The sequence below is a fragment of the Suricata suricatta genome, chromosome 9 (genome assembly GCF_006229205.1).
Source record: "Suricata suricatta isolate VVHF042 chromosome 9, meerkat_22Aug2017_6uvM2_HiC, whole genome shotgun sequence".
Lineage (NCBI taxonomy): Eukaryota > Metazoa > Chordata > Mammalia > Carnivora > Herpestidae > Suricata > Suricata suricatta.
The window spans coordinates 4,610,257-4,621,914 of NC_043708.1; the positions used below are offsets into that span (position 1 = coordinate 4,610,257).

Here is an 11,658-nt window from a genome sequence, read left to right on the forward strand (position 1 = left end):
TCCTCCAGTGTCACGTATGAAAGCGCAAGTGACAAATCATGAACGTTTAATTACTGTAATCAACATCACCCTCGCTATTTTTACTTTCTGGGCTAAAGAAGGTTTTGTCATTTTAGCTAAGAGAAGGGAGGAGGCTGCCCTAGATACCCTCATCTACACAGTGTGTGTGTGTGTGTGTGTGTGTGTGTGTGTGTGTGTGCATAAGGAGTACAATAATGGCAGGCTGTCTGCTCAAGCCAAGAAGTCAATACGTGACAGCAAGACTATGCCTCAGTGTCAGGGCCATTTGTGGGTGACCCGTGGGGCAGAAGGTTTCATGCCCAGACAGTCCTGCTCTCCCAGCTCACACTGGTCATTTGGTCCCGGAAGGCCCTCTTTCCTCCCTCTAGTTCGAGCAGGGCTGGGCTGACTCCTGAGAAGATCCCATGTCCCCAGAGGCTCTCTGATGTCACTCGCCAGGCACCTGTGACGAGTGGGCTCCGCGCCTGGCCCTCAACAAGCAGGGTCGCCTTTACGCCTCACGACAAGCCTCCCCCTGGAGATTATTATTATCCCGTCTAACTGGCGAGCGGAAGCGACTTGCTGGGGGTCCCCAGCTGCAGGCCGAGCTGGGGCCCAGAGCCCTTCCTACCCCCCTGCGCCGTGGGGTGAGGCAGTAACCCCCTCCCCCAGGAGAGTGTGTAAACCATCCCACCAGCCAGCCCTAAGTGGAACGTACTTGTTTTGGGCATTTCCAAATTTTCCAAAGGGGTCTCCGGCCATCCCGCCGTCACCAGTGAAGATGTAGAGGTACTCATCGTCTCCGAACAGCAGCTGGCCCCCGTTGTGGTTGGAGGCGGGCTCTTCGATCTCCAGGATTATCCTAAGAGGAGATAAGCCACCCCCACCAAACCAATTTAAAAACACCAACCTCAGCAAAAACACAAAACAAGATCGCAGCAATCAAATCTCTTCTCTCTCAGAAGCCATTTCACGGTTGAAAAGACTTTTCATACATTTTATAGCAGGTGATTTTTTAGAAGGATCTATCTAGTAGGCTGGGCGGGGATAATTCACTCCATTGGGCTAACAAGGAAATGGAGGCGCAGAGGGGTTGAGCAACTTGGCCAAGGTCACGCAGCCGGTAGAGAGCAGAGTGGACACTGGAACTCGGGTCCTCTCTCCGCTCTCCACTGCTAGCTCCCCAGTTAGGATCATACAATACTGTTGACCCCATCACGGGCACAACATTATCATAGCTACCCACACACCAGCCACTAAAGCCGTGCACTTCCTCCACACCCCCTTCATATGTTATGTGTCCTAACTTCTAAGGAGGTGGGTTGCTGAAATGGGTAGCTAAGCACATACATACTCACCCCTCAGCGACCTCCTTTACTGTCCTGGCAGAAAGCCCTACACGACACGGCCGGCCAGCTGGCTTCTGGCTGGGGTTTGCCCACGGAGGGTGGGGGGCAAGAAGAAGGGAGGAGCCACACATTCCTGGCTTCCGGAAGCATAGGTGCAGGGATAGGAACAGTGGCTAGTGAGTGTGGACTTGGGTTTCCACGCAGACGTCTCGGGATGTACCAGGAGGAGCAAACTTAGCAACGCAAAGAACTTTTCCCTTCTGCTCCTCACTGGCTTCTTGCACTTACTAATCTTCCCCCTCTTCCTTCTCAAGAGCCTCCCCGTACCTTTGTAGCCAACGCTCTGTTTGCTTAGGTTTTCCAGGATCGGTCACTGACTTACTAATCCTTTATTAACCCAGATATGAATAACCAAAGTACAACAAGGTCAAATAACTTCAGTCCAGGCCTGTAGACCTCCAGAACCATGATCTTCCCTTGAGGCCCCCACATAGGAGGCCACCACACGTGACTTGGTGAGCAAAACAGAGCCCCAAGTCCTCCCTGGAAAGGAGAGCTCAGACCATCAGGTCCCCACCTCCCACTGGGATCCCAGCCCTGGGAACAGAGACTCACAGCTGACTCAGGCAAGGATGACCATGCGGTCCTGGCCCCACCCTGAGCCAACCATGCCCACTTCTCCCCCTCTGAGAGTCAAGCTCTAGGCTTGTACTTGATAGGTCCCCAAAGGACCCTCCCTGAACCCTGACTATGAAATATGTTCATCTGTATATTGTGTGTTGTACCTTCAGTTTTTATCAAGAATCACTTTCTAAAATTCACCAATGACGCACAGCCATTCTGTCCCTCTGTCTGCTACAAGAGATAAACCTGGTATCTCTTAGAGAACTAGTTGTACAGCCTCATGCAGTATCATGAGAATGACATTTTCTCCTTTTGCTCTGGCTGCCAGGATGCTCATAGTCAAAATTAATGCAGTCTGACAAGACCTACATTAGCCTTCACATTAGCCAGCATATTTCATTCATTCTCCGTTTTATACTTTCAATGTCCAGACTTTACAGTGTTATTAAATACATGATGTGCCATTATTTGCCTCAGATCGGTCCTGGTTCTGCCCCTACCTGCTCTCTGCTTCAGAGACTCCGAGCCTGCAAACTACATTTCCCATGTTCCTTTGCCGGCTGGCCTCCACAAAGGTCAGCCAATGGAAGGCGCAGGCAGGGGATTGGAGGGCGGGTGGAAGGGAGAAGCCAGGGTATTTCTCCCCTTCTCTCTCTCTCTGCTCAGGCAATGTCTTGGCAATAGCTGTGCCCCTCCCTGGCTCCAACTCTCCCCTGCCCAGGCCCCCTGCGGTTCCAGCTTCCTTCTCAGAGGTGGAAGCAGCTTCCTCTCATTGGTAAACTCAGAGTTGCCTCACTTCTTCCCCAGGTAGCTCTTTCCTTTTTAGCACCTGACTAGCTAATTCCCAGCATCAAATCTTGCTGCTGAATTAGCTGGTACGGGGTTTATTTTCCTGTTGGACCCAGACTGATACATATGCCCTTCATGCCACGCCAGGTCAAAGCGATTCTGAACACAGTGGGGGGTGAGCACAGATAACACACAGACAGGAGGCTTGTGTTGAAAGGTGCCGATAAACCTGCTGGGGGAAGGAGGGGTGGCAGAGGGTCCAGGGGAGGAGAAGGGGAAGGTGGGGCTCAGGAGAGGGACCAGGGGGATTCTAGCTCTGATGCTTCCCAGCCATGTGCCCTAGCAGGTCATTTTACCTCTCCCAGCCTCCACTTCCTCACCTGCAAAACAGGGAGACTCTCACTGGGCTTTAAGAGAATCGCATGAAATGAGCCACTGCAGTGGCTGATCCAGGAGTCCGGACATGGGCCTGTGACGCTGTTCTGCGACTGTCCCTCCCCGGAGCCCAGAACATGGGGCTCAGCCCCTCCCTGGGGGAGACGGAGGATTTAGCAGCTAGTGCAGGCGCACATGGTGGATTGGTCCTGTCGCACCGGCGTGCACTGGGGCGCATGGCAGCCGATTTCAGCCCGGACACCACCCCACCCCTCCCGACGCCCCAGGGAAGCCACCTCTCAGAACTGTGGTCCACGGTGTTCATGTCCTCCGCGGAGACCCTGAACTCGCTGATGCGGATCCACTCATCGAAGCCGACCCCCACCGAGTAGTAGACGTAGAGCTTGCCATTGTGCCGGAAGCCGGGGTGCAAGGCGATGCCCAGGAAGCCGCGCTCGTCGCCCTCCCAGGGCGAGGTGAGCACGGCCCGGCTGATGTTCAGGAAGGGCTTCTCCAGGCGCGAGCGGTCGGGCAGGTAGGCCCACACCAGCCCCACCTGCTCGGCCACGAAGAAGCGGTGGGTGCCGTCCCGAGCGTGCACCATGGCCACCGGGTTGCGCAGCCCGTTAGCCACCTCCTCCAGGCAAAGCTGCAGGCAGCCCTTGGCGTCGGCGCCCACGCGGCCCAGGTTCAGGTTGAGGTTCTCGTTGACCAGCAGGCGCGGGAAGCAGTAGTCCGTGTCGTCCAGCGACAAGTAGCGGCAGAACTTGGCGCGGTTGCCCTCCAGGGCCCAGAGCTCGCGGTCGGGCGACAGATGGCGGAACAGGCCCCGGCACGTCTGCCACATGTCCAGACAGTAGTCCTCGCAGAGCCCGGGCACCGTGCGCAGCGGCGTGGACGGGTCTTCGGCGTCGTACAGGTGGGCCGCGTACGGGGAACATTCCTGCGGGGACAGGGGCGCGCGGGGGCGCTGTGTGCAGGCTCCGGCAGGCTACCCGCCTCCCGGGGCCTCGGGCGGCGGATCTGTAAAATGGGGCCCCGACCGTTAGCCACGCGGCGAGTCTCAACTACGCAGCAACCTCCTATCCCTCACCTTCTTCCTCTTCCTCTTGCCTTAATGCTTGTGCGAGACCAAATAACCACAGTATTACTGCTGCTAACAGCACACAGCCTCTACAGTGTGCCAGAAAGGGTCCGAGACACCGCATTTTTTATGTATTAAAATTTCTTTTAATGTATTAAAATTTTTAAAAATTTTATTTATTTAGAGGGAGACAGAGACAGAGAATGCACAAGTGGGGGAGGGGCAGAGAGAGAGGGAGACACAGAATTAGAACCAGGCTCCAGGCTCTGGGCTAGCTGTCAGCACACAGCCCGGCGCAGGGCTCAAACTCAACAAACGGTGAGATCATGACCTGAGCCGAAGTCGGTGGCTTGACCCACTGAGCCCCCAGGTGCCCCTGAGGCACGTATTTCTTTTCATATGGTCCTTTGCCCTGTTTCTGCAAGACTACTCCTTCACTTTATTTAGATCGCCACTTAAGGGACACGTCCTCAGAGAGATCTGCCCTGACCACCCAGCCACCCCCCCTCCTGACCTCTGACTCTGCTTAGGAAAGCCAGCAAACAACCCCCCAGGGGCACGTGGGTGGCTCAGTGAGTTAACCTTTAGACCTCAGATCAGGTCGATCTCACAGTTCCTGAGTTCCAGCCCCGGGTCGGCTCTGCGCTGACAGTGCGGAGCCTGTTTGAGATTCTCCCTCTCCTTCCCTCCCCCACACATACTTTCTCTCTCAAAATAAATAAACTTAAAACAAAACAGAACTAAACTGAATTAAAACACCCCAAGTCACAAGCCTCACCATTATCTGTAACAGTGAATGGGTTTGCATGTTTGCCGTCTGTCTTCCTTGGAAGGTGAATTCTACAGGCACAGGAACCTTTAACGTTTATTTATTTTTGAGAGAGAGACAGAGCATGAGTGGGGGAGGGGCGGAGAGAGAGGGAGACAGAGGATGCGAAGCAGGCTCCAGGCTCTGAGCTGTCAGCACAGAGCCTGACTCGAACTCACAAACCACGAGATCATGACCTGAGCCGAAGTCAGAGGCTTCACTCACTGAGCCCCCCAGGCGCCCCTACAAGGACAGGAGTTTTGGCTGTCTTGGTCACTGTGTGTCCCGGAACTTAAGACAGGACCTAGCACATAGTAAACCCATAGCGAATGTGTAGGGAATGTGCTGGATACTAACTTACCGACTGGTCCTTAACGGTGAATGGGTGCTCCTACCTCCATTACTGGCTTCATCTCCACAAGGGCCCATGAAGGGGAAAGTGCTACAGATGGGGAGACTGAGGCACAGCCGCCCACCCCCCGGGGTCATTCAGTACCATTCAGGCAGCACGGAGGGGTCCGGGTTTGGTCTCGGGCCGACCCCACTCTCCCCAGCACAGTGGAGGTTGTGCAACTCCCACGCCCACGCGTCCCCTGGCCCCGGAACCCTCTTCCTCCACTGCTCAGGCACCTCGGGCAGGATCCTGGGCGGCCCTCTGCCGCCAGGCTGCCGGTGTAGCTTTCCTCTGGAGACAGATGGATCAGCCGCCCCTGGCTTCCCCGGCCTCCTGCCAAGGGCCCCCCCAACTGATGAGACACTGGGAACTCCATTTGGGGCCCACAGGGGCACGATCTGGAATGCAGGGCAGTCAGTCCCTCCTGGGACAGGGCTGTGAGCCCCGGGACGGGGTGCCGATGGGTAAAGTGCTCTGCTCTCCTCCTCACCCAGGGGACAGTCCCAGCTCGCAGTTTGTGGGGGTTTTTTGTTTTTATTTATTTTTGAGAGACAGAGAGAGACAGCGCGAGCAGGGGAGGGTCAGAGAGAGAGGGAGACACAGACTCCGAAGCAGGCTCCAGGCTCTGAGTTAGCTGTCAGCACAGAGCCCAACGTGGGGCTCGAACCCACGAACTGTGAGATCATGCCCTGAGCTGAAGCCGGACGCTTAGCCAACTGAGCCCCCCGGCGCCCCTCGACTTGCAGTTAGGAACCAGGCCCAGCATTGAGCAGCAACCCTTGGCCCAGCCCCTGTCCCTCGTGCTTCTGGGTCCTCTCACCCCAAGAAGGAAATAACCCCCAGGCTTTGTCCCAGGCTCTGCTTTCTGGGGACCCAGGCAGAGGTGACCAAGCCCAGCAGACCTCTCCCCAGTTTCAGGCCTCCAGCACCCACCCCCTCCCTGAGAGCTGAGAGGATCCCTCATTTCACACCCGGACCCCAGCCTGAGAGCCAGCGCAGAGGCACCACCGCTCGGGATCCAGCCCTGCCCCCAGCTCTGCCATCAGCTCCCGCCTCCTGCACCCCTTCAGTTTCCTGACACCCTCTGCCATCTTCACCTCTGCGCCTCAGCGCACACTGTTCCCTGGGCAGGCACACCCTTCCCTTGAAAGCAGCGATCCATTCATCCTCACAGCCATGGCCGTCGGAGAAACAGTGCTCACAATAATAACAGCCCAGGGCATGGGGGTGGACCGTGGGCCAGGGCCGCCCTGGGTGCGCCGCTAAGTCCACATTTCCTCCTCGATGCGACTGACTGCGCCAGGAGCGTGTTCTTCGTCCCATTGTACAGATGGGAAAGAAGAGGCTGGGAAGGAAGCCCCCAGCCAAGGTCACAGGCCGGATTCGACCTACGGGGGTTGGAGGGTGGGAGATAGGGAGGAGCCGGGGCATTTCCGGGCTTGCTGGCTGCCACTGCCCCCAAAGCCTAGAGCAAAGCCTCAGCTCCAAGGCTGTATGGACGCCTCCCCTGGGGGAGACCTGGGTGGCTCAGGCAATTAAGGGACTCAGGGTTTTTTTTTAATGTTTATTTATTTGGAGTCGGGGGAGCGGAGAAGCAGAGAGAGAGGGAGACAGAGGATCTGAAGTGGGCTCTGTGCTGACAGCAGAGACCCTGATGCAGGACTTGAACTCACGAACCACGGGGTCATGACCTGAGCTGAGTGAAGGTGGGCGCTTAACCGACTGAGCCACCCAGGCGCCCCCATGCGACTCTTGATCTCAGCTCAGGTCATGATCTCTCAGTGTGTGGGTTCGAGCCCCACGTCGGGCCCTGCGCTAGCAGTGCAGAGTCTGCTTGGGACTCTTTCTCTTTCTCTCTCTCTCTCTTCAAAATAAATAAATAAAATTAGAAACTAAAAAAAAAGAACCTCCTTTGTCAGAGCCCCTGACCTGAGCAGAGGTAATTATTTATGTCTGTGCCTGGCACGGTCTACCCTCTGCCCCACCGTGGACACAGCAGGCCACAGTCTGGACTGACTCGGCTCTAGGCCGCTACAGGCCTTGGGGACGGTCCTCCTGCGGCCGCATGCTCCCCTCCTCATGGCAGGGCCAGGCTGGGTTCTGACAGGAGGCCTCCCGGGGCGGCAGGGGGCAGGCTGCCCTGGTGGGTGTGTGTTCGGCCCTGGGCCAGGGGCGACTCCCTGCCCTGGAGCCACCACGGTCACACACGGCCATGTCCTCCTGTACCTCTCCTGCTCCTGCGAGGCTAAGGGCCACTTGGCGATGTACGTTTGGACGTCTCCGGTCAGTCGCTGTCCCTGGCCTCACAGGGTTTCTTTCCTGTGACCCCCTTATCCGACCAGTGGGCAAGACAGCCAGGCCTGGCCTCCGTGTGGCATCCTCTCCCACACGGCTGCCCCGGGGCCCTCCTGTGACTCCCACCAGCAGCTGTGGGGGGGGTCAGTGCAGGGAGGGTCCATCTGCACACACACAACATGTGTTTTTTGCGAGATAGGGTCACCGTGACTTCTGGCCTATAGACAGGAACTGAGGCTCAGAAAAGGTCACATGCTAAGAAGTGGTCACGCCAAGGCTCAGACCCAGCCCTCCGGACGCCCACACTGGTGCTCTTTCCGGATTAGTCAGCAGTGTTCCGTTGGGCAAGTGTTTGCGGGACACTGACTGTGTGCCGGGCACCGTCCTCAGCTCCAGAGACACAAAGAGGAGCAGGACAGGCTTCTGAAAGCCGATCTCGGTGCCCGGCGCTCACCAAAGCCCGGCCCAGAACTAGAGAGGGAGCAGCAGGGGACTCCGGGGGCCAGGCTGGAGGTTCAGTGTCCATGCGTCGGACCCGGGCCTGGTGAGCCCTTACTCGTGGCCTACATACTCTGACGGCGCCTGCCTGGTGCTCAGACCTGAGTAATCCACAAGCAGGACATGGCAGGAGGGTGCAGTGGGTGCTCTCGGCAGGGACCATCAGCGGCTAGCCTCACAGGGGCCGTGGAAGAAGCAGTAGAAAGCCCACGGGGCATCACACTGGGCAGCTGGCTGTGCCATCCAGCACAGGAGCAGACAGCCTGCCCTCCTTGCTGCCCTGAAATCGCCCTGTGCAGCTGCTGACGCTCACGACTCATGGTCCTGAGTCCCAAGGGTTTCTTAGGTTCACTGCCTATTGCTTGGGACGGGGGGGCGCTTGCGCACAGTGTGCTCTAGGCAGGGTTTCCTTCTGTTCCCATTTCCTCATCGGGCAAACTCCTAGCCATGACTTTGCACCCAAGCGAAAAGTCTTCTCTGGCTCCACCATCCTCCCAGGGCCCTGACTCCCCACCCTGGCCCCTTGTGGACGCTCCCACAGCCCTCAGTCCGTATCTCAGACACAACACCACCAAAATGTAACTTTGTAGCTTGTGGGGTGAGCTCTTTACCTGCGGTGTCACCTCCCCGTTGCCAGAGACGGCGCAGCTGGTCTGCCTGGCTGGGACTTTATTAGCTCTTTGCAATGCCCACCCACCCCACAGACTGTGGGACCTTCCAGGGCAGCACACAGGGGGGCTTCAAGATAACAGGGACTATGACGAAGTCATTAAGAGACAGGCTTTGGAGCCAGAGCACACTGGAGACGGAATCTACCATTCCCTGTGTGACCTTGGGCAAGTTCCTTAGCCCCTCTGTGCCTGCATCTTCATCTGGAAAAGGGGAAAGGAATTCCAACCTCATGGGTGCTGGCAGGAATCAATGCAATGATGCAGGTGTTGTTCAATAAATCCTCAAATAGTATGAACTATCAAGATGCAACTCAAGGTTTCCTGTTCCAGGAAGCCCTCCCTGACTTCTACAGGGAAAAGCGTGGCCTTTCTCCCTATCCCCCATAGTGGCCAGTCACCCTTGGGAGCCCTTTTGTGCATTCTGGTAAGTATCTGTGCGTCTGTCCCCTGATTTGAACAAGGGGACTTTGGAGGCTGGGCCTCTGATGTGCCACCTGCCCCTGGCCCCAGCACCCAGCCCTAAAGAGCTCCGGGGAAACGTCTGCCCGGTACACGCGCCTGCAGAGCATGTTGGTGTAGATTTTCATCAGGAACCAAACTTTGATGACGTCAGGTTACACAGACAGACAATCTCATTTACACAGGAAGTTCCTTGTATCGACACTAGGAACCTGGGAACGTCACAGGTCACAAGCTGTCTTTTCTCCTCTCGACGACACAGGCATCAGTGGGATGAGGGCAAAGCCCTAGGAAAGAGTCTGAAGGGCCAGAAGGGACAGTCACCCTCCAGCTCAGAAGCCATCCTGGGCACCAGGAAAGGCTGTGGGCACCAGATGGGGGCAAGTTCTAGAGGGGACTGTGGGGGCGAGCATGTTTTCATGGTGTCTCTCCTGTCCGTCTGGAGTCCAGCTCCCTAAGGCAGATGGGAAGGCCTGAATGCAGTCATTGACTGAAACTTGTAAATAAGTCACCTTGGCCACCTCCCCAGGGTGGAAATCAGGAGGTGCTGGATCCAGATGTGGCCTTGGCTCGCAGAAAGCGCGGTCCTCCGTCCTGCACTCCCCTGCCCTCCCTTGAGGCCCTGCCAGGGAAACCGTGATCCAACCTCCACTGCCCTCTCCAAGTTCGCTCCAGACATGAGGTCACTCTCAGAGACGCCTGGGGTAAAGTGCTAGCGGCCGTTCCCCCACTGGTGACTCAAGGCCAAGCCTTGCTGGGAAGATTCCCGAGGGAAGGGCGGGGGCGGGGGGGATGGATCGCAGTCACAGGGACTGCCTATCCTTCTCCTAGGACCCGCCTACCTTACTTGCCCTGCTGCACCTGGCACATAGTAGGTACGCAAGAAACAAATGTGGAGTGGATGCATGAGCCCAGCTATGAGAGCAGGGGTGGGAAGGGCCTGGTTCCAAAGAGCCCCCGCGCTGAGGAGGGAGGCTGACCCTTGACCAGACCATCTGGCTCCCTGGAGCCACACAGACAGTGTGGGGATGGAGTGGCGGCCACCAAAGGCAGATTTCCCCCTCCTCTGCATTCTGGTGCTCCCCGGGGCCCTTCTCCTCATCCCTCATCAGGCCCTCTTATTTCTGATCCAGGTGGCCCACTCACACTGGCACCAAGTGTGGTCCACGTGCCCACTGTGCCCATAACTGAGCTGTGTGACCACAGGGCAAGTCCCTGCCTCTCTGAGCTTTCCCTGAATCGGCCTCTGGGCCCCATTCCATCCCTGCCTACAGCTGGGAAGCCAGTGGGGGCGAATCATCCACTGAGCCCTGAGTGTGTGTTCATTTGTCTGTGTGGCAACTCCGAGGGGCCGCTATGATTGCCCCTATTTTAAAGATGGTGCAACGGAAGTGCAGTGGTGACTGGTCCAGGGTCACGGAGCCAGGAGTGGCAGGGCCAGGATGGACCCAGGAAGTCGGGTTCCAAGCCAGCCCTCCTGCCCTTCCCCTGCTGGCTGGCTGTAGAGAGTCAGCTAGGGGGCCGCAGGACCCTTCCTTCTGAGTCTCCTCAGTGCCCGGATGGTGGGCAAGGCCAGCCTCAAGGTTTCCTGGCCTTGACTCCATTTCCCTAGGGGTTCTGGTCAGTCTCTCGGGAATGAGACCCGAAGGCACAGTCCTGTCGGGCAGAAGTAGGGGCTCTGACCCCAGAGGGGAAGTGAAGACAGACCGGTTGCACCGCGGGGATGTCACTCAGGTGGTCTGTAAGGACGAGAGACCCTCCGCCAGGTGGGGGCGCCCTAGAGAGAGCGCACACCAGGAACCTAGGTGGGGGCGTGAGGAGCCGGGTCGTCCCAGGCCGGGCTCAGGCAGGCTCTGAGCTCCGGGCACGTCTGGTCCAGGAAGGGGACGGGGCTCTGAGCCTGCGTCCTCAGGGCGGGGAAGGGCCCTCATTGGAAGCGGTGTACCCTAACCCGTTCCAGTCCTGCGCGTCGCCCACTCTCCCTGCGGGTCTGGGCTGCTCCCACCTCCCCCGGGATAGCGCGGGACGCCCTGAGCGGGACAGGTAGTCCATCCCGGTGACCCGACAAGGGCGGGGCTCCTCCGGGCTGCCTCCAGGAGGTCCCAGGGCACAGGGGCCCCCAGACTCCCCAGGAAGTGATGACATCGCCGTGTCCCCCTGCCTTGCTTCGCGAGGGGAAACTGAGGCCCGGAGAAGGCCCAGGTCACCAAGCTAATGAATGGCAAAGCCCGTCTCCCCGCCCCGCGTCCGAGACTCCGCCGGGGCCCCCGGGGGTCCGAAGCCCGCCGCCCCCCCTCGCTCGCCGCCCGGCC

General features: G+C 57.9%; 1 protein-coding gene across 1 annotated transcript in view; it reads right to left on the bottom strand.

Annotated features, from left to right (window-relative positions):
* The window catches only part of HHIPL1 (HHIP like 1), a gene marked incomplete at its 3' end in the record, with an annotated part of 19,254 nt that extends 12,740 nt beyond the window's left edge, over positions 1-6,514 (bottom strand). The window contains exons 1-4 of the mRNA XM_029950907.1: positions 6,395-6,514; positions 3,434-4,107; positions 719-862; positions 523-635 (exon numbers count right to left, since the gene is read on the bottom strand). Of these exons, the coding sequence (XP_029806767.1) occupies positions 523-635; positions 719-862; positions 3,434-4,107; positions 6,395-6,514 (1,051 nt within the window). The remainder of the gene's footprint in view (positions 1-522; positions 636-718; positions 863-3,433; positions 4,108-6,394) is intronic.
* Between the last annotated feature and the right edge of the window lie 5,144 nt (positions 6,515-11,658).